The 20,191-nt window shown below is 46.2% G+C and overlaps 1 protein-coding gene across 1 annotated transcript; it reads left to right on the top strand.

Annotated features, from left to right (window-relative positions):
* Positions 1 to 1,894: 1,894 nt before the first annotated feature.
* LOC142582389 (L-asparaginase-like) lies at positions 1,895 to 18,650 on the top strand. The gene is made up of 10 exons (XM_075692054.1): positions 1,895 to 2,276; positions 8,149 to 8,266; positions 8,904 to 9,015; positions 10,234 to 10,359; positions 11,884 to 11,967; positions 12,719 to 12,845; positions 13,819 to 13,931; positions 16,519 to 16,704; positions 17,139 to 17,252; positions 18,322 to 18,650. Exons 1-10 carry the CDS (start codon positions 2,114 to 2,116, stop codon positions 18,433 to 18,435), a joined length of 1,257 nt encoding a protein of 418 aa, XP_075548169.1. The 5' UTR covers positions 1,895 to 2,113; the 3' UTR covers positions 18,436 to 18,650.
* Positions 18,651 to 20,191: the final 1,541 nt, after the last annotated feature.

Raw genomic sequence — 20,191 nt, 5'->3', positions numbered from 1 at the left:
TTGAGAAACAGTGGAGCCGTGCCGCGCAGTGAAATATTCCTCGCGATTTGCACTACACCAGTAAGTCATTCTGCTACCACGCTCTGATTGTGAGCTCGAACATGAAGGTGGAACTGCCCGCAGCGTTCTACACATATGAGCAGTTGCTCTCTGCCGCTTTACCACCACGACATGACGCCAGCTAGCCAGCAAGGGAGTTCTCAGCTATCACGCGAATGCTGCGGAACAAATCGTTGAGCCCATACTTTTATGTTGGATGCTGCGACTGGCCCCTCCTTTCGCATACTGCACTGGATATGCGCCTTTTCCTGTATTCATTACAAACGTAGAAAGTGCGTTCTAGATGTTTTGTTCCGTAAACGGGAGAGGCGCGTCGCTTTGGTTGATTCCAACATTGGTAAATGTGCAGGTAAATATTGCAGTAAGTTATAACGCCAATAAACCCTTCTGTTATTTTAAGCGATCACTAAATAAAAGCGTACTTGTGGTTATAGTGTTTCTTGTTTATCTTTGCTTGTATTTTGGGCTGTTCTTGCGGAATGAGGGAGAGATAAAAGGCGAATAAGGCTCAAAAGGCTGAAAAGCGCCCGAATTTCGTTGCACCGTAAAACAAAGCTATCAGTAAGCCCCGTCACTGCGAAAAAAAAAAATAAACTCCATAAAAAAAAAAAAACTCTGACTTCGCCTCAAGGTAAACTTGTGAAAACAGAGAATCCAACATATAACTGGGAGACATTATATTTTAAGCGTTCTCGCCTAAGCTATTTTTTATTGCCCATAATATGTGTGAAGGGACTAGTGCGGTCGATTTGTCTTTGCGTGCACGGTATCATGTCGCAAATGTCAGCACAGAATTGCAGAAACCAGAGGTAACAAGAGATAAAACTGAGAATAACCGGCATTTTCGTGAAAAGTTCTAAGCGAACGTGACGAATATGGTAGTGCAATATCCCAGTCACGGTGGTCGGGTGATATGTACTTCGCAGGTGTCGGGGGTGGTCCAGTTCAGTCGCTTAGTGATGCCATTGGTTTGGAGCTGCTATGAGGTAGTGAGCTTGCTAGGTAGACTTCAAGATGGCGTTGATGATTTGGGAGAGAAGTGATGTTAGTGACCTGAGTGATGTTAGCCATGATAACTTTTCTTGTGTGTGTGTGACGGCGCGTGCATCTTCTAGCTGACGATGAAGATAAACTAAACGTTACGGGACGCGACGGTCGCCGAAGTTTGCTGCGCGTTTCTCATCGTACTGTGGCGTCGTGACGCGTGAGTGAGTGAGTGAGGGAACAAACGTTATTGTAGGTCCGGCGAGGACGCGAACTCGTCGCGCACCCGGCTAGTCCCACGTCGGGACCGGCAGGTCTAGCCCACCGGCCCGGTCACGGGCACGCGTCTCTAGAAAGTCAAGCACATCGTGTCTTGAGATTGAACGCGTCTTAATGCTGAATGTGGTGGCTGGGGAACGTGTTCGTCACTGAAATCTGCAGCTCGTCTCTTGTTGTAATGTTCCATTTCGTCTTTCTGACTCATGAAAGCTTTGCGTACAACGATTCCCACAGTGCGTGGTATTTGCACAAGTTTTACCAAGCCACGCCGTTAGGGTAATCATCTGCTTCCGATCGGCGTCTCAACGAATGGCAGTGAAGCCTATCACTGTCGATGACACGTCATGCGATCGGCGCAAACATTCGTAGAAAGCGGCTCTCCAAATCTACGCCAGAAGTGAGAGTGTTATGGAATTTCGAGAGCTTCACCGCATCACCGCGGGCGAAAGGCCCTCGGCTCCTCTCCGCCCGCCTCTCCCCTCCCCCATAAGCTGATTTCGCGCGGCGTACGCCATGCGTCGCTTCTGCAGCCGTACATTTTGTGCAACAAAGCGTGAAGCAAAAGCAAAACAAGAAACTGGTGCCGACGCCCCTTCACATATCCTCGCCTAGGCCGGTGGGAAAGTAAACGACGCGCCGTATCGTCTTCAGCAGACGGGCGGGTCCGTGCACGGGACCTATAGGGAGGCGTTGCCTGTGTACATAACCGCAAGAAACGAGCTGTCGCACCACTTGCTGCCCCTGTGCCGCCGTGTTGCCGCTGCCAGCTGCTGCTCCTCTGCTCTTCGCCATGGCTGTTGTCTCTCCGATGGACGCCTCGTACGTGCCCAAGGCACTGCACTCCCTGACCGACGATGACGAGGCGTGGCGCGAATTCGCCACCAACGACGAGGCATTCGTGCTGGTCATCTACACCGGAGGGACCATCGGCATGGTCAAGGACAAAGACGGAGGTTTGTTCGAACGGCCCGCTGCTGTAATTTTGAGTTGAGAGCGCGCGACGGCGCCTTTGCTGTTTCTCCTCGCACGTTTGTCAAGCTGTCAACGCACTGCTTTCAAAACCAGTTGTCTCCCAATTTCCCTTGCGCGAAACGATTATCAGTCTGCCCGGGGCAATATACTCGAACCGAGTTACAGTATTTGTGGCGTGTGTTAGCTTGCGTTTGTAATGCTTTCATTCTCTTTTTAATATTTTGTTAGGTGCCTGCCCAAAAATGAGTTACGTTGCCGCCGTTTTAGCTATTTTATTTTTCTCTGAAGTAAATATACTATACTTTCCTATCGTTTTATTTGGGCTTAGTGTTTCTCCTACTGAAGTGCATGTTCGAGACAATGGCTTAAAGTAACCTGCTTTCTAATTTATGGTTTATTTGTAAACTGGTTCTAACCTCTGGATCCATTCGATCATTAATCGACACACTAAGTGTGTTTGCTTCCCAGCCGCGCATTGTACATATTTCACGTTGCGCCCACGCAGGTTAAAGTACGTCTGCCCACTATCAGACAGCAGTAAACAATCTTTTTTTGTTCAGACTGCAGCTGACAGAATCGGCACAGGCATATTCGTATGTCCGGAACCTTCATGGTTCACTGTTTAAGACACGATGGCACCAAGTTCGGTGTTCAAAGCTTTCTAATAGCCCAAAATAATCCACAATCTTGCAATAACTAACATCCATGGTATTTAATTACGATTGTCTGGCTATGAGAAATTTCGGTGTTTTAACCCTAAGTTCGCAAATTGAAAATTGGCTAGCAACAAATCTCTTGAATGACGAAGGCTCGAGTCGTCACATGTTGCTAAAGAAAAAGATTGCGGTCACGAGGTCGGGTGGTAACTGTCGATCTTTACGGTACCTTTGCGTATTTCTTGCCCACATTACCCAATGTATGAAACATCACTCTTTGTAAGCGACTAATATCCCTTATTTTGCTTATTGTGAAAGGAAGAGAAATCGATAGTACGCAATTCTTCGCAAAGTTACTTGCAACATTGCCGAACGCTCATCGCGCATTACTGCGCGTTGCGAACCAAACCGCACATCTATAGTCAGCAGGCGCCGAAAAAAAGTTGGCTGTAATTTTACCAGTTCGCGTTAGCCAGATTAGCAATTATAGGACAGTTTGCGTGAATCCACCACGACGCCCCGGTTAAACCTGGCAGTGCACTGCCGATACAGAGGATTAGACGCTAGTACGATTTCGAGAATGGGGTTCTGTCAAAGGAGAAGGCTTGTGGGACTTAAGATTATAGAGGTCCTTCATTCAAAAATAAGAAGAAAGCGAATGCGTGAAGCCACCATTCATTCTTTCAGAATAGAAAGGAACCTCTTTTTCTGCTACTTGGAATCGTGAAACTATGCGCAATTCAGTGTGGTGTCGGCGTTTGTACGTGCATTTGTTTCCGTGTACAAGTCTCTGCAGCACAACGTGTGGTTATTATGATCTTTTTTTTTCTTACTCATTTAATCGGTCAGCTTATTTCTAAGTGAGACACCTGACTTCTACACGCTTTTACCTTTTGTTTTGCTCATGTCCTGTATTTATAGCGTGCCCTGTTTGCCAATGTTTGGCGATACAGACCTTGTGAAGCCTCATCATTGGATTTCAGTTTGTACACACGTATAGTATCAATAACACCAAAATAAAAATTGTTATGAAGCAAATCATGTTGTGCCTTTTGGTTCTGTTTACCTTTCTGTTGTTATTGTGCCCATAGATATGGCTGTTACATACGTACACGTATGTATGCGTATGTATATGTGTGTATATATATATATATATGTATAGATATGTATGTATGTAGTTGTATTCTTTTTGTTTCGTTTTTTAACTGTTCCAAGTCTGAGCTCGTTTGTTACGTTTCTCTGTGGCCCGCAGCTACTGTAACGTAGTTGGTACGAAAGCTCATTTCCGCTCCCGTATTTTTTTTCCCCAAGCGTGCATCAGTGTTCGTCGTGCGCTGCCGCAACTCGGCTCGTAGAATCGTAACGTCAGCAAGAACCGGCGGCAAGGGCCCGGCTGAATGAGACGGCACGCCTCCGCCCACCCTCCCTTTGTCTGCTTCCTGTCGTCGGGACTCGTCTTTGAGCGATGCCCTCCCCGTGTGGCGCGGTGCCGTTGTTTCACTCGCTCGTCATGACTGTATAGCGTGCGCGCTGGTTGATAAGTGACCTTGGAGATAAAAACAATTCCTCTGGGTTTTATTAGAACTCTGTTTATGGCAGTTCGTGCCCGTTTCGGAAAAAAAAAACTACTGCTTGAGAGATTTTCTGCTTATGACAAATCGCTGTTCTGGTGAACTCGTGCATGAGCGCTGGAGTTCAGAGATGCTTGAAATGCATTTTTCGCTAGCGATATTGTTTTTCTTTATTTATAGCGATTGTGTTGAATGGCGCACTACGCGTGCCTTCGGAAGTTAAACAGTTCACCCAGTTAAGATTTTGCAAAGGTGCTTTAATTTTTTTCTGTAAATGGACTCGCTCAACGACTAACAAGAGAGCTTAGTGGTCGCGGTCCTAGATGCATCCTGAGCCATGTCAAGCCTCACTGATGACCTCACTGATAACTTCTCCTGGCTTGACACAATGCTAGCATTGGCGACGTTCCCGGGAGGTTGACCACCGATAACGTCTTCCAAGAATAGCCTTTTTCGTGCACTTATCACTTGCACATTCTGGACGGACTGCTGGTGATCGTCTAGCTATATCATTGATGCTTTCCGCAAAAAAAGAAAAAAAAAGGAAAACTGGGTGTCGCAAGTGAACAGCGCTGAACGAGAGTTCCTCAGGCGACGTTTTGTGCCCTCTTGATATCAAATACCATATAAACGCTCTAAGAGACTATCCATTGGCGCTATCGTAATGAAAATTATTGAATTGAGGGTCAAAATTGTCCCATGTCTCAATTCCAGAATTCTCCTTCGGCGTATTGGCCCCGAAAGCATGTAGTGGCATAATCATTTGGCTGCGTTCTCTTGCGGCGCTGGTTCATTGGCTCCAGCCATCATATGTCCTACCATTACACATTTCCAGCTATACTCTTTGATATTCTACTGAGTCGTCTTCGTTGCTTCCTGTTATTCCTTCAAGGTCTAGCTTTATGGGAACATATCGGACATGCTACGAATAACGAGGGAGATATTGTCTCCACATCGGAAATCGTTTGATTCCTCTGTCTCTCATTTCTTGTGAAGAACAGTTGTCCCAGACAAGGAACAGACAAGCTCAACCACTACTCGCTGGTGGTTGCAAAAAACGGAAGACGCTTTGTCGAGAATCAAGTGTGAAACGGCGGAAGCCTGACATCATTCCCGCCTGGAACTGTTGCAGCGCTGTTTGTGGATCAGGAGGAGACGCGTCTTCCATGGTGGTGTCGGGGTGTACACAGTTGGCCATCCTCATCATCCACTTCGTTCGATTGACTTATACATGCAAGATGGCGGTGACGGCGCTTCCGAGCTTCATTTGCCTTGGTACCCGGAGATGCAGTGAGTTGCTTCAAACGCATTGCCTCTCTTGCGTTGGCGCGTTGCGTCCCTGGACTGTGGTGTCGGACGCGCTTCGCCGCCCTGATGCATGCGACGTATACACTCAGCGCTCTCTTGAGCGCCGCTTGCGTTCAGCGGCTGCCGCACGTCGCGTGTTGGGAGACACTGGTTTGGCGAGACGAGGCATCCTTCCCACACGATACCGCAAAGTAAACTGCCGCCGCCGCCGCACCACACCCTAGCAGACTGTCGCCACGCGACAGTGACGTAATGTCACACAGCGCCCATTCGGGATGCCACCTCAAGCGCCTGACGACAGTGACGTCAGGGCGCACCGTCGAACACACGCCGCCACGCTTGCCGATGTGATGAGTCATCCCGCGCGGCGCCGAACCACCCCGACACCCACACTTGACGACAGTGACGTCACGCACGTGAGCCAATCGGAAAGCGCACACCTGTGCCTAGCGACAGTGACGTCACGACACGGAGGAGACCAATCGGAAGGCCTGAAAGCTGTGACAGTTTCTGCTAACGGCAGAAGACCTTGACAATGAGCCATTAAAGGCTTCCGCCTTAATGCGCCAACTCGTATGCGGCTTGATGCCTCCTTTTGCCCATTTACTGGAACAATCGTTATAACTGGGTTTCTACGGTTGCTCACACGGTTGTTGTTGTTCGTTGATTCTTGGCACTACTGTTTGCAGCGAATAAAAATAAATAGCGAGGAGGAGGTGTGGAGGGCGAATATTCGCAGCTTCGAATGAGTCTAACAATGCACACCAACAATTCGAATTCGAAAATGAAATATTCATTCTTTTCGAATCCTCGAAACTACCCAAATATTTCAGAACAACCGAATGTTAGTATTGTCGGTGTTCTCCATCCGTTAAAAACATGCAGCGCGAATAATCGGGAATGAACACGTTTTCGGAGCAATGCAGAAACAATTAGTTTTCGGTTTCGCGAAGGAAGCCTACATAACCTATGACTTTTGTTATACTCTGTTTTGGTGTTTTTGGCAGTTTAGTCATTTAGCAGTTTTATCTTTTACGCTGAAATCTGTGACGTTTTTCTTGCAAGAGGCCCTTTGAAATGTACATGGCACAAAAGCTGTTCAGAACATTTTTTTTTTCCACACTTCAACTTTCTTTCGCAACCATTCTTACAGCACCCAGCTATAAAGCTGTGTGGCTATTCTTGCGCTTTCTTTTATTTTACTAGCAATTAGTGATCATATTGTTACATCTTTCTTGATTTTTGGAGATTGAGCAAGGCGAAACAACAGAATATTCAATTTTTTTTTTTTCGGGACTGAGCATACTTCTGCAAAGAAAGTGGAGTTCACCACTCAGCTTGCCGGCTTCGCCTTACCAACTCCCTGCAATGCAGCAAAAGCTACGTATTCGGTTGCGTTAGTCGGTCCGAAGCAACCCGGCCATGCGCGTCGCTGAAGAAAAAGCCCCGCCCATTGTTTGCCCCCTCATCTGCCCGTGATCCTTCTTTCAAACCAGAGACGAACGAACTATCGGCGAGACAGGTAACCGGCTGGCGGATGCGTGCGACCCGTAGCTTCGACTGCACTGCACGTAATTTATCAACCATCGGCATTTTGTCTCTATCGTTACCCCCTTGAAAAGCAGTTTACAAGATGCCGCGACGCGCGAAAGGGCGTGTAGCCTATTTTTGAACTGCCCCCACCCGGACACGAGGAGAGGCAGAATAAGGACACGCTTATATATACACAGGCAGAGGTGGCTGCGGATTCTTTTATTCAGTATACAAGTCGATCGGTACAGAAGTGGTACACAATTATACCGAAATGCGTCTGTACTTGAATATTCGCTTCAATATTCGAGTCTAATTATTCGGTTCGTTAGTTAAATGTGGTTTAGTGGCGCAAGAGCAGCTAACGCTATGCTGCGCCAAACGCTATTCGATTTGTAATCGAAAACGTTATCCGGTCACCACTAAAATAAAACTGCATTATTCCGGTTATATTTCACCGTCGCTATACGCTTCCTACATTTCAAAGCCCAGGTCATGTAGCAAAAATTCCTGTGCTTGTTGCTACAGCGATCATAAGTGCGTGTGCGCGTGCGTGTGTGCGGGTGCGCGTGTGTCATTTAATCTTTCCTGGTCACTGCCGGGGAAATGAAACAGAGCTCATTAGCCTAGCGGTTACTTCTGTAATTTCCACTACTTTGCGTGGTGGCCCATATTCACAGCTTGAATGCTACCTCCAGGCGAGCAGCTCACACCCCAACAACACGTGGCTAACACGTAACGTAACTGGGCATACGCCGAAGCACTGCATGCTCACTTGTGACTCGCAGTTCTCAAGCCGGCGCCAGGAATACTGGACAAGCGGTTGCGTGAGTTTCCACAGCTTCACGATGCCGAGTATGCCAAGGAGCACTTCGGTGACTGCGAGAAGCCTCCGCTGGTCCTGCCGTGAGTTGATTCTCTCTAATAGAAAGTAATTTCAAATACAATCTTGCAAGACAATTTTATAATTTTCTGCGTGTATTTCTTGTTGCCTTTAATCATTCGAGTTTGCAGCAAGTGAAGCTCCCCATAGAATCTAAAACTTCGCTCTGTGCGACAGATGCCGGGCATCTACACCTTGACAAGATAAGCTAGAAGTGCTTCAAGAAGTCCCGAAACTGAAACCTAAAATCGCGCACCATCATATCGGTTACGTCCCACAATGTCTACAGAATGTTCTTAGCACTTATTCATTGCATCTTTGTTCATTCCACAATCAAAACCAGCATGAATGCCCGGTCGTTACACTCTCTCGCACTATACCTTCTTCGCACTCGCCGCCCGTGAAAATTATGCGTAGTCGATCAGTATTTGCATTCTCCAAAATCCAGTGCGTGAAGTGTCAGCCGGATTAAACTTTTGTTCAAGTGATGCTCGAGGGTGCTTGCGTACTCATTTTGCATGTCTCCTTTTGTGATATACTTAATGGTTCGTACTGCTGTCCACAGTTCGCTTTCATATTGCTCTTTTCATTGAAAAACTGTACAACCCTGTGGCCTTGCTTCACCGAAACTACCGTTGTGAATTTTGCCTTATTGCGCAGCGTTACCGGCGATCCACGACGAGTGATCTACACGATCTCCGAGTACAGTCCTCTGCTGGACTCTTCCAACGCCACCATGGACGACTGGTTGCAGATTGCTAGTGACATAAAGGTACATTTAAACCGCAGCCATTGTATCTCATTTTCTTGTCGGTCACTGTTTCGCATTTTTGCTTTAAGTCATCTTGTTTATAGCGAACCTTTTCTTAGTCCTGTCGTGCGGTGACACAATTCTGAGCGTATGACGGTACCTTCTGCCTCCTCAGTTGTGCTCACTTCAGAAATGACGCAATTATCGTCAACATTTAATCAAAATAAAGGAGATGCATTTCGTCTAACGACGCGCAGTTAGTTTCGTTACATGAGGCTAATTCCCGCGCATCCGTCTAGTTGTTGTTGTTGTTGTTGATGAGCGATTGTAGCCAGTGATATCTTTAAAACATGGTAATGCATTTAAAGCGCAAGTTCTGCAAAACGGGTAAACAATCGCCAATGCAACTAGATACCTACTTCAGAGTCTCCTCGCTTCTGAATGTGCCGCATTTCGACAAAGCTGTACTAAAGTTTTCTCACGCCTGTCTTTTTTTTTTTTTTGCAGCTCGCGGAAATATGCTCAATAATTTACCAACAGATGCGCTAAATAAAGCACATTTAGCGCCCGCAAACAAGGACGGGAGGGAGACGACACCACGCATTGTGGTGTCGTCTCCCTCCCATCCTTGTTTGCTGGCGCTAAATATGCTTTCAGTTTACCAACGCGCCCAACAAATGGCAGCGCTAAATAAGGAAGAAAATTTTTCTGATCCTATGTAACAATAGGCTTCGGCTTCACTTTGACTGACTTGCTGGTTGTTAGCGTTTTTTTCTATTTCCTCGCAAATGTCAATTAGATCAGTCCACGCTAATTCTCAAGCATTGTCAATCGTGTGCCATGTCAAAATTGTAGCATGGCTCGTACTGTTATTGTAATATATCTCGGGTGCGGACGGAAGAATCAAAATAAGGTCACCTGAGCCTAAAGAGTTCAAATATGCTGCTGTGTTGACGACTAGCATATTCGCACCAATATTCTTGTCATCATCCTACATCCATCTTTCGTCCCCCTTACTAATGTGCAGATTGCAAAGTAGAAGGCAGAGTTCGACCCCAGAGCACAAGCTGGGGCTAACTTCTTTTTCTATCTAAAGTTACTACTACTACTCGAACTATACTCAACCTTTGTTCATTTTCGAAACGACTCTTCTTGGCATATTGCCTTGAGCGTCGTGTTGCCATTCGCGCGTTTCTTCCATTTCTTTCCACAGTATCGTATAACTCTTGTTCCGCACAGAAATACTACGACTCTTACCACGCCTTCATCGTGCTCCACGGCACGGACACTATGGCGTACACGTCTTCTGCACTCTCCTTTCTCCTGGAAAGCCTCGGGAAATCGGTCGTCGTCACCGGCTCCCAGGTACGCTTTCCACACAAAATACGTATTGATTTTTTTTTTATATTTAGCGCATGAATACCTTAGAGCAGTGTTCACTATGCTTTCCCCGTTACATTCCCATTTAAAAGCAACGCTTCTCGCGAACAAAGCTATGAAAAATATTATCTTTTAGGAAATTTTTCGGTAGTCAACAAATGCAGAAAGTGCTATTTTTGGAGACATGGCAAATGTTTTAGACTGTATTAAAACATGTTTTTGAGAATTATTTTTCGCACGTTTCATAGCCGTCCAACCATGCGTTGCGAACTATCTCACACTGCTCACTCTTACGAGTGTTGTGTGTCACTTAAATACTTCCATGTGCCATTTTGCCTCGAGGGACATCCTTGTTAAGAAACCCACATTTCATTATTCATAGCCTACGATTCTCGTCGGTGTTATTGCAAAATTACACGCCTTTCAGGCAACAAATTTACTCTTGAAAAAAAAAACCATTACGTTTACACAGCAGTCTTGTAATCTTGTCACTAAGAATTAAAAAAAAAAAGATGTGATGACTTGCGGAAGGGATGGCACGACTTCTATAGAAAACCCATGTGCGTAGACTCCACGATGCTTTTATGTTACCGCAATTATCGCCGCTTCATCTGAAATGATCAATTACTGGAATAATAGCGCTAATTGCGCACGCTACAACGTATTCAACAAATGTAAGAAAATAGCATAAATGCTTAAACGATTGCTTGATTGATTGATTGATTGATTGATTCATTGATTGATTGATCATTGTAAATTATGGTACCTGTCCAACTTGCATGAATTAACGTACGTGCAGATGGCTCACCGTTTTTTTATTTCAGTAATAATCTTCCTTTTTATTAAGAGAAAGGGATGTGCGGTTTTCTTAACGAATAATTCCCCACTTTAATGTGATTTCAGGTCTCTGTGTGATGTCGCTCTCATCCTCGCTTTAATTAAAGGGACACTAAAGCGAAACAATAAATCAGTTTAGACTAATGAAGCATTGTTTGCGAATCCTGCAGGCAGCCATTTAAAAAAAAAGTTTTATTATTAAATAGGAGAAAATGAAGGTCCAAGTATCAGTATTTGAATTTCGCGCCGAAACCCCAGCGCCGGTACGTCAGCGGGACGTCAGGGATTCCAAAGAATGTTTTCGCATTTGGGGCCGCGTTGGCTGAATAAAGGTTCCCGAAACTTGCCATGTTTAATATTTGGTTCCTTTAGAACACAATGTAGTCAATCTGTACCGCTACATATAATTAGTAGGCCCCAGAAGATGCCATCAAAATCCAAGACGTCACAGCCCCTCCTCTCCCCCCCCCCCCCCGTGCGGGAACTTAAGTAGGCGTCGCCACCCGTATTTCGTTCTCGCGCTTTTTATGGCTTACCAAACGACTTATCGTTGTAAGAGTGGTGTTTTTGGTGTTGTAGAACGGTAATTCACTGATGCAGAAGAAATCATTTTTCGCTTTAGTGTCCCTTTGGTAAATAAACTTTCGTTCCTATATGCTCTTCCCCATGCAGATACCAGTCTTCGAGCCCCGAAGCGATGGAAGAGACAACCTGCTGAACGCCCTCATTATAGCTGGGAACTACGTCGTGCCTGAAGTGAGCCGTATAAGTACCAGTGTCTCGCTTTTGTACTAACACTATCATAAAGGCTAGTAACGCTTGGATCTAGTCTGTAATATGCTGTTCATGTGACTTTCGCCAACGATGCACTCTTGCTCCAGTTTCGAGTGGTGTAGCTAGAAAAAAGCCAACAAGGTGATTACGTATGACTTGAAAGACGCACGAGTCGTACCACGACCATGTTGTATATTCGCGACAGCAACACTGCGTTTTTTGTTACGCACCAAGAAGCATGTTTTTCATTGTGCAGTGCACATTCATCAGATCAATCAAAGTTACCCGGGCACAATATATAGCCATCAGTACAGCTGCAACAGACAGTTAACTATTTTTAACAATATATTCTTTGTTTCACAATCTGAAAGGACAAGCTTGTATTTATTGGGGCTGTCGGATTTCAATGTGAGGCAGCTTATGCCGCTGTTGGCAAACGTGTCCGCTTTATTTATATGAAAAGAAAAACTCTATTTATGGCAAAGCCAGAACGTTACGCATGTCACTGCTTGCAAATGGTTTCCGAATGTACCAACTACGGAAAAGTCACGATAGCTTTTCATTGCTCGTATAAAGGCCACATTCAACTTCTGTTCGAGGGCTCCTCGCGTATCATTCTCTGGAACTAGAATTCGCTAACGCTGCAAATTTTCGTCTTAATAGCGTAAACAAAGTCGAAACCGTTTAAAAAGAACGTTTCTACATTTGTTTTACTCTTGCCTATCTCCACTAGGTTACGCTTATGTTCCACAATCAACTCTTCCGTGGGAACCGCGTGAGCAAATTCAGCATTTCCCACCTTGATGCCTTCGCGTCATTCAATATGGCGCCTCTTGTGACCCTTGGTGTCAACGTCGACAGTGAGTCACCTTTCAACTTTGTTGAGGTAATGCAGATAACGAAAATTTTGTTTTGCTTGTTTGCCGCACCACGGCAAAATATGTTAACTTGAAAAAATTCGCAGCTACCGTCAAGGAGGGGGGGGGGGGTATAACTTATATCCTTACTTTATCCAATTTCGCATCTTTTGACCAGGTAATCTCGATCTCTTGGTTCCTGTGCACATCTCCACAACAGAACGCATTACGACGGTTAATGTTCCAATTTGCACACCTGAATGGCGTGCAACCGCAAGTTCGTCTTGGTGTCACCTATATATGCGTGAGAAAGTGCCTCTGTAAATCGTGATGACAACGTGCTGATGACATTGCCGCACGAGACTGTACATGACATAAAATCCCATCTCTATTTCTTAAGTGTCCAGTGCCGGCATGTGGCGCGACATTCCAGAAACCTGCTATGAGAGGTGACAATATCCATTTACTCCTTCGTCCGTTCTTCAGAACATGCAGTTGCACGGCATTAAGCACATTTGGCTGGCACCCAGTTGACGGCGCGCAAAGCCTTTAATGCGCTATTCAAGCTTCGCTCGACTAACCTACACAGGTATGAGCTACTCATTCGAAAGCTTCACCACCTGCCGAACCACCCGATCAACATGAAAAGAAATCTTGTAAAATAGATTTAACACGTAGCTGACGCGACAATTCTGCAGGCGCATCACGGGGCAGATATTTGTTCTGGTGTTTGCGGCATCAGTTTAATAAATCTGCATGTCTAAAGAGCCTACGCCCAAATTACTCGAATGGTTATCAATCTTTTCAACAGCGAGACTAACATTTCGAAGACAAGACAGATATAATACGGATAAAGTGTACCTTTTATAAACGTGTTTGATGATCATAGTGCAGTCATGCTTACTTGTTTTTTCGAAAACATGCCTAAGTAAACTCCTTGCCGCCATTTACCTCCTCTATTTATTTTGTTCCCCAGTTACTTGGCGCTTGATTCTCCCTGACCCAAAGGGTGAGGAATTTCGCGCCCACGATACCCTGAACCGCGACGTGGGTCTACTCCGTCTCTTTCCCAGCATCACGGCCGAATTGGTGAGCAGCCATCTTCCATAAATTTACTTAATGTACGCAGTTGAGGGCCTTCAGTATAATCCATGCCCTATTACGGTACATTGTTTCGAACTCTCAGACAACAAAAACTCTATGCAGTTCCACTATGTGAAGGATGACCAGTGAAGCCATGTATGTGGGCCCGTTAATGGCGAACTGCACCGCCGCCTCGAGTCGGCCCGGCGTTGCACTATCTTCGTGGTTTTGTGTCTACACACGGACACGATCCTGTGAGAACTAGCCCTTAAAAGATTCACTGTAAAACAAAATAAAACTCCTGTCGTCCGCTCCATGACACAGCCCAGGACGGTCAGTCGCGCCTGAATTCGAGGAATGTTAACATTACGCGAAACCCTAATGGCACGCATTCACACGCAGTGCATCGATGCACTTATAGAAAATATCCGCAGATGTGTCGTTTATAGCGTTGGCCCACGGAAATAAGACGTCGATCGTCGCACCAGGCTAGGAGGATCCGACGCCATAAAACTGCCACGCCTAACGTCCTTCATATATTTGCTGAAGCTCACCACTGCATTCCATGACTGTGCACTATGGGCTTGCCACGGCGCAAATGTTTCCGCGCATGGCCCTTCTATTTTTCAAAGGGTCCAATTGTACGAAACGTTTAAAAGACCTTTCATGCAAGCGTTATGTTTTTGTCGTTTGCTGTCACTTTTTTGCTGTTCTTCGTTTGTTGTGATGACCTTTCTTATTGACGTAATTGCTTTCACGTTATGTAATACCCCGGAAGGCCCCCTTAACGACCCCCTCACCAAGTCTGGCCATTTGTAGCTGAAAAGTTCACTGCATATAATAGGCTCTAACGATTGTGTCCCCGAACTATTACACCGCTACGCGCTGCGAGAACAGCTTAAATTTTAAACCAAACGCCGTGCGCCTTTCTCGCAGGCGCCGCGCTATAAGCTGTCGAGTCGACGTCATTCGCACAGCTGCGCCTACGAAATTAACGATGCGGTGACGTCACTGACAATGACACGGGACTTTGGGAATTATTCAAGGCTTACATTAATACATTCTGGAGTTGTCCATGCCATAACCATGATGATTGAGGCACGCCGCAGTTAAGGACTCCGAAATAATTTCAACCACTTGGGTTCTTAACGGTCACCCAATTCATGGTACACGGGTGTTATTGCGTTTAGCCTCCCTCGAAATGCGGCTGTAACGGCCGGGATCCGATCCCGCACCTACGGCAGCGTAACGCCATAGCCACTGCGACACCACGGGGAGTCAATTATTCAAGGCAACAGAAGTTATTTGATCTCTTGCTTTAACAGGCAAATTAAAGTATAGAGAAATAAAACCTACAAGGCGAATGCCTGCGTGTCCTCGTTTTATTTCGTACCGTAGCAAGAGATGTACTTACGTTTCGTCTGTTTGTTCCCATGTCGTGCAATCGCGTGCGCAGAGAAAAGGAGGAGGAAATACATTTATTGGAAAAAGGACAAGCAGGTGTCTTTCTGCTTGTGCGGGAAAGCGCCCTCAGTCCAGCGCTTCTGCGGCTCTTGCTGTCTCCCGGGCCTGCCGCACCAGTTTCTGCATGGTCACAAGGGTCCGAGCTAGTCAGCATGGCATCCTACTGCTCGGGTGTGGGGAGGAAATGAATCTATCATTTTCTAGTGTTCCAAAGCAGGATCATGCTTTCTTAATTATTTTGCGTCTGCCCCAGTGTTCATGTGGTACTGACGTACCATATCGCTAGTTTCGTGCCAGCGGTACAACGACGCGGTAAGGATCCATACATATATGCTGGTCACGCTTCTCCAAACGTGCGCACACTTATGCACCTATTTCGCAAAAGCAACCAGAAAACAACGCAGGTGGTCTCTCGCACAGCTCGCAAGATCATGCACAGAGTGAAGCGAAACAGACGCATCAGTTCGCGGGCTCGCATGCGAGACCGTCACCGGAAGTGCGCCGCGCAACAGAAACACGAGAGAAGAAAAAGAGGCGGGGACCTTGACGTGCACGTGACACGATCATCCGACTCTGGTATGGGAGAACGCGTGAAAGTAACTTTGCTTACTTTGCTTATATATATATATATATATACACACACAAAATTTGTCATGGGACCTGGTAAGCGGCCCTTAAGGATTATGTTCTACGGTGCAGCGTTTCGCGTTTTACGGATCTGTTTTCCAGTCAACTTTCTGGGCTTGCCATTACGCTTGGTTGCTCTTGGTTTGATACCCTACACCGGGAAAGAAAGAGGTGACATAAATAAAAATGATGTAGTGAAATGTCGGAGTTCTCGTGTACTCGCACGACAGGGTGCAGAGAGCATTCAGCAACATCGATTTCTTTCCTACAAGCTTCACAGCGCTTCAGCGGCTTTGGATGATGCATGGCGGCCAGAATCTTAAAATATTTCATAACCTAGGGCTTTCTCTTCATGCTGCTGGACGCCGACAAACAGTTCACAGCAGATCAATGTGGTGGTACACTGACTGGTAGTGGCAGCCTGGCGAAGCCACTGTGGTAAGCCTGACGAAGGAAGTAGACGACTGCATTCAGCAGTCCCTATCCTACTATGCTTGCCCAGGTGGAGTGGTCCCTGAAACCCCCCATTGCCGGCGTCGTGCTTCAGACTTATGGGGCTGGCAACGCGCCCACGGCTCGTACGGATATCATGGACGCCCTCCGCAGCGCTACTAAACGCGGAGTCCTCATCCTCAATTGTTCCCAATGCCAGCATGGATCCGTGGATCCCGCTTACGAGACGGGAAATGTGAGTTGGCTACGGCCAGTTTGATTTTTCGGGCACAGTGAATAAACAGGCATAAGGCAGTACAGGAGACCGTCTTCGATGTTACGTTACACCAGGCCAAGAGAGGGGAGGTAGCAAGGTGCTGAAAAATAAGAACGTAGAGCCCACGTTTTGGGAGTGCGATTGCGGAGGCACGCTCGTCGATCCTTTATGGTTCTTGTTCATGGTCGACTGACGTGACTCGCTGCGTCATTCCTTGCAGTGCACAAAGGTGACGAAACAGAATATAGTGACGTACGTGTTACAACTGAAAGCTTTCATTTAAACCGGCGGAAGTTTTGCAAGAAAAAAAATAGAACGCTCCGCCATGTGCTCGGTGTTCGCCTTCCAGAATCTGATTGCATGGCTACCGATGTCAGATATCTTGTAATGTTTCATAACTCAAAAAAATTCAGGCACTGCTCGATGCTGGCGTCATTCCCGGCGCCGACATGACCCCGGAGGCAGCGTTGACGAAGCTGGCTTACGTTCTTTCCAAGAGCGAGTGGACTCTCGAGGAAAAGAAAAAGGTAACGCCACAGCTAATTTGAAATAACTAAGCAAGAGTACTCTGGGATGAAAAAACATATTCCTACGTCGAAAATGACCACCTCTAATAGCTTTTTTTTTGTGCTACAACCGCGGCGGCTCCGCCCTCGTAACGGGGTTTCGGAGTCGCTCCTCAGGACCCAAATAAAGTTTATTGCCTGCCTGCCTACCACCTCCGAGGCATTCTTCATAAGTTTCCCAAAGCAGCTTCACTGCACACGATGCAGATACAGCACCGGATATATATGAAGCCTCAGCCAGGTTGCCTTTAGTGATCGTAGATAACTATACCAGGACATATATACCCGCCAGATGTGTCAGAAGGTTCAGATATATGATATATAACTTTAACAGTACAGCATGGTGTTTTACTGTAAGCGGATCACTATTACATTTCGTGCTGACATGGCATTTTCGGCTTGTGTTAATGGCAAGGTCGTGCACCTCAAACCCTTAGAATAGCGACCAGCTTCAGGATGCCTTCAGTAATTTACAATAGACAATACCACAACTAATAATAGATAATATACGATACCGCAATTGGCTCGTTAAAAAGCTATTATAGCAAACTTCTAGGCCACTTTCAGGCTCGCCAATATTTTCGTTCCGGGACCTCCACAATAGTTCCGGGACCTCCACATAAAGCGAGCAAAACAACGAAACATTTTTATGCCTACTCCTCTATACGTTGAGAAGAGCCGGCCTTTCGGTTCAACGGGCCCCTGACCTGGCAAGCGACTTGAACTCGGGGCTTTTCTCACCCACGATAGCGAAAGTCTATTTGTGTTCATCAGTGAATAGCAGCGCCATTATCTTATCAATTCTGACTCGGGTAACGCACCCAAATCACCTTCTACACGACTTCCAACATACATGTCACGAGCTTCATCGGACAATTCTCGTAGCAGCTCTCGCGAGCATGGCATGTACACCAGGAAAATTGCATACAGTATGCCATCGTACATACGTACGCGCCAGAGTTCCGAAGGGGCACTACAGCACTTATTGTTCCGTTGGAAAAGTTCACACTTTATCTTTTCGTTGTTTCAGAAGCTGCAGGAAAGCCTGCGCGGTGAGTTAACTACCGGACCAGGTGACAGCTGGGAAGACCAGTACAAGATACTCAACCTGATGGGACCTTGGAAGGCTCTGTTCATTCGCTGATGCTCGTTCGCTTTCACAATTTAGTAAATTACCAGTATAGTAAGTGTAGTGCATAGTTTTTCATGCACGTTGCTCTATATACATTTATCTGTATACTTTTATTTAGACTGCTCTATATGTTGCTCTATCTCTATATATTGTAAAAATATCCGCGAGTCACAATAAAAACAGGTTTTTCCACACTTCTTGCATCTTCACTAAGGAATCAGAAATTAATAAAACAATGTAAAACGCTCTACAGATATCTTTCACGAAGTGTCAGCAGCCATGTTCCCTCCTCGACTAAACCTTTGGGTGAGGCGACAAGCTTCGAATATTTCTTCTCACCGCGTTTATTCCAATGCAGCTGCGAATCGGCACATTTTCAAATCATTACTGTGGTTATGACAGCTCCTTTCTTGCTGTCAGAGTAGGTTAAAGAGAGCGATATCTTATCGAAGAAAAGGAGGTCGGTCTGAGATCGTGTGCTCTAGCCTGCTACTCTGCACAGGGGGGAAGAAAAGACTGGATGCATGACGATGTCGAGAGGTTAGAGGTATTCTAGGTGCACGACCTTGCAGCACTGCAAATGACATGGTCCCACATCGATGCGTGGCAATGTCCCAAAACTGCTTTCGGTAAACATTGTTGCATATCTTGTCAAGCGACCACTGACGCAAGGGAAGGGCCTAAATGACCTGCCCGACATCCTTACGAATCATAGGGATAAACTGGTGACTGGCATTCATTCTCGGGCGTACGAAGACACATAGCGTCTGAGCTTCATAACATGTTACAGGTTCAAATTGTGAGCGTACTCCTAAAGAAACCCACCGCCATGCTTCAGGTAGATCACCTCACATCACCCCTGCCTTCGTCAGGCGCTACAGTTACGTGGACTTGCAATGAGTGAGGGGATCGTTTGCTTGGAAGGCACAAACACACCGAGGACAGCGTTGGCTCACGACAGCTACCTCTACATATAACGCATCTTTTCATTGGGTGCCTTCTATTCAGTGGGAGATGGAGAGTCCAAGATGTGGACACCCTTTATGCACGTCTACACTGTCTACATAGCACAGCCAGAATTCTCAATGTGAATATCAACACGAACAGCATCGTTTACATGATCAGATGAGTTTTCGTTCCAGTTATCTAGGCATCGCACTAAAAATGTGGGCCATTCGCATGGCCATGTGTGTCACTGGGTATGCGTGGACTTGACAGTGTCGCCGCCAGAAGGCGCACTGTGCCCAGAGGCATCGGTATAGGTACATAGGCATAAGCAACTGTGAAGCGTTGTAACTGTGTCCAGAAGCATAAATACATGTACAAGGTAGATAAATAGGTTTTATGGAAGACAGAAAAGATTAAGGTGACATAGGCAAAATGCTAGACTGGGAGGCAAGAAAGCTCGTAATGAAGTGCAGGGCACTGGAAAACGTGAACAGACAATCAGGAGTCGCCAAAAAGAAAGTTAGCGAAACAGCGAATTCGATACAAAGGATGGGAATATAAGGGACCAGGGAGATTTACAAGTATGGCCAGAAAGAAATCAAAGGAAAATTAACGCAAATTATTGTGCCTTGCTATTTGAGGCCGGAGATGGCTGAGTAAGATTAGAGCAAGTATTCGCTACAGGGGGAGGCATGTGTATGCTGCAGTAAAAATCCAGAGATAACTCGGCACAACCTAAGGGAGTGCGAAAGTCTTCACCTGATGAGACCCGTAGCTAACTTCCACCTTCCAGAAGTGATAGGATTCAAAGCAGATGGAA

Source organism: Dermacentor variabilis, chromosome 5 (assembly GCF_050947875.1).
Source record: "Dermacentor variabilis isolate Ectoservices chromosome 5, ASM5094787v1, whole genome shotgun sequence".
Taxonomy (NCBI): domain Eukaryota; kingdom Metazoa; phylum Arthropoda; class Arachnida; order Ixodida; family Ixodidae; genus Dermacentor; species Dermacentor variabilis.
Note: the sequence above shows the minus strand (reverse complement) of the source record. Positions and strands in the feature narration are given on the sequence as shown.

What these genes read in the sequence shown, in the direction of transcription:
- LOC142582389 (XM_075692054.1), top strand. Translation starts at nt 2,114, where the DNA reads ATGGCTGTTGTCTCTCCGATGGACGCCTCGTACGTGCCCAAGGCACTG. An exon ending in GGTCAAGGACAAAGACGGAG is followed by an intron (nt 2,277 to 8,148) that starts GTTTGTTCGAAC and finishes TGTGACTCGCAG; the next exon opens with TTCTCAAGCCGGCGCCAGGA. An exon ending in AAGCCTCCGCTGGTCCTGCC is followed by an intron (nt 8,267 to 8,903) that starts GTGAGTTGATTC and finishes CTTATTGCGCAG; the next exon opens with CGTTACCGGCGATCCACGAC.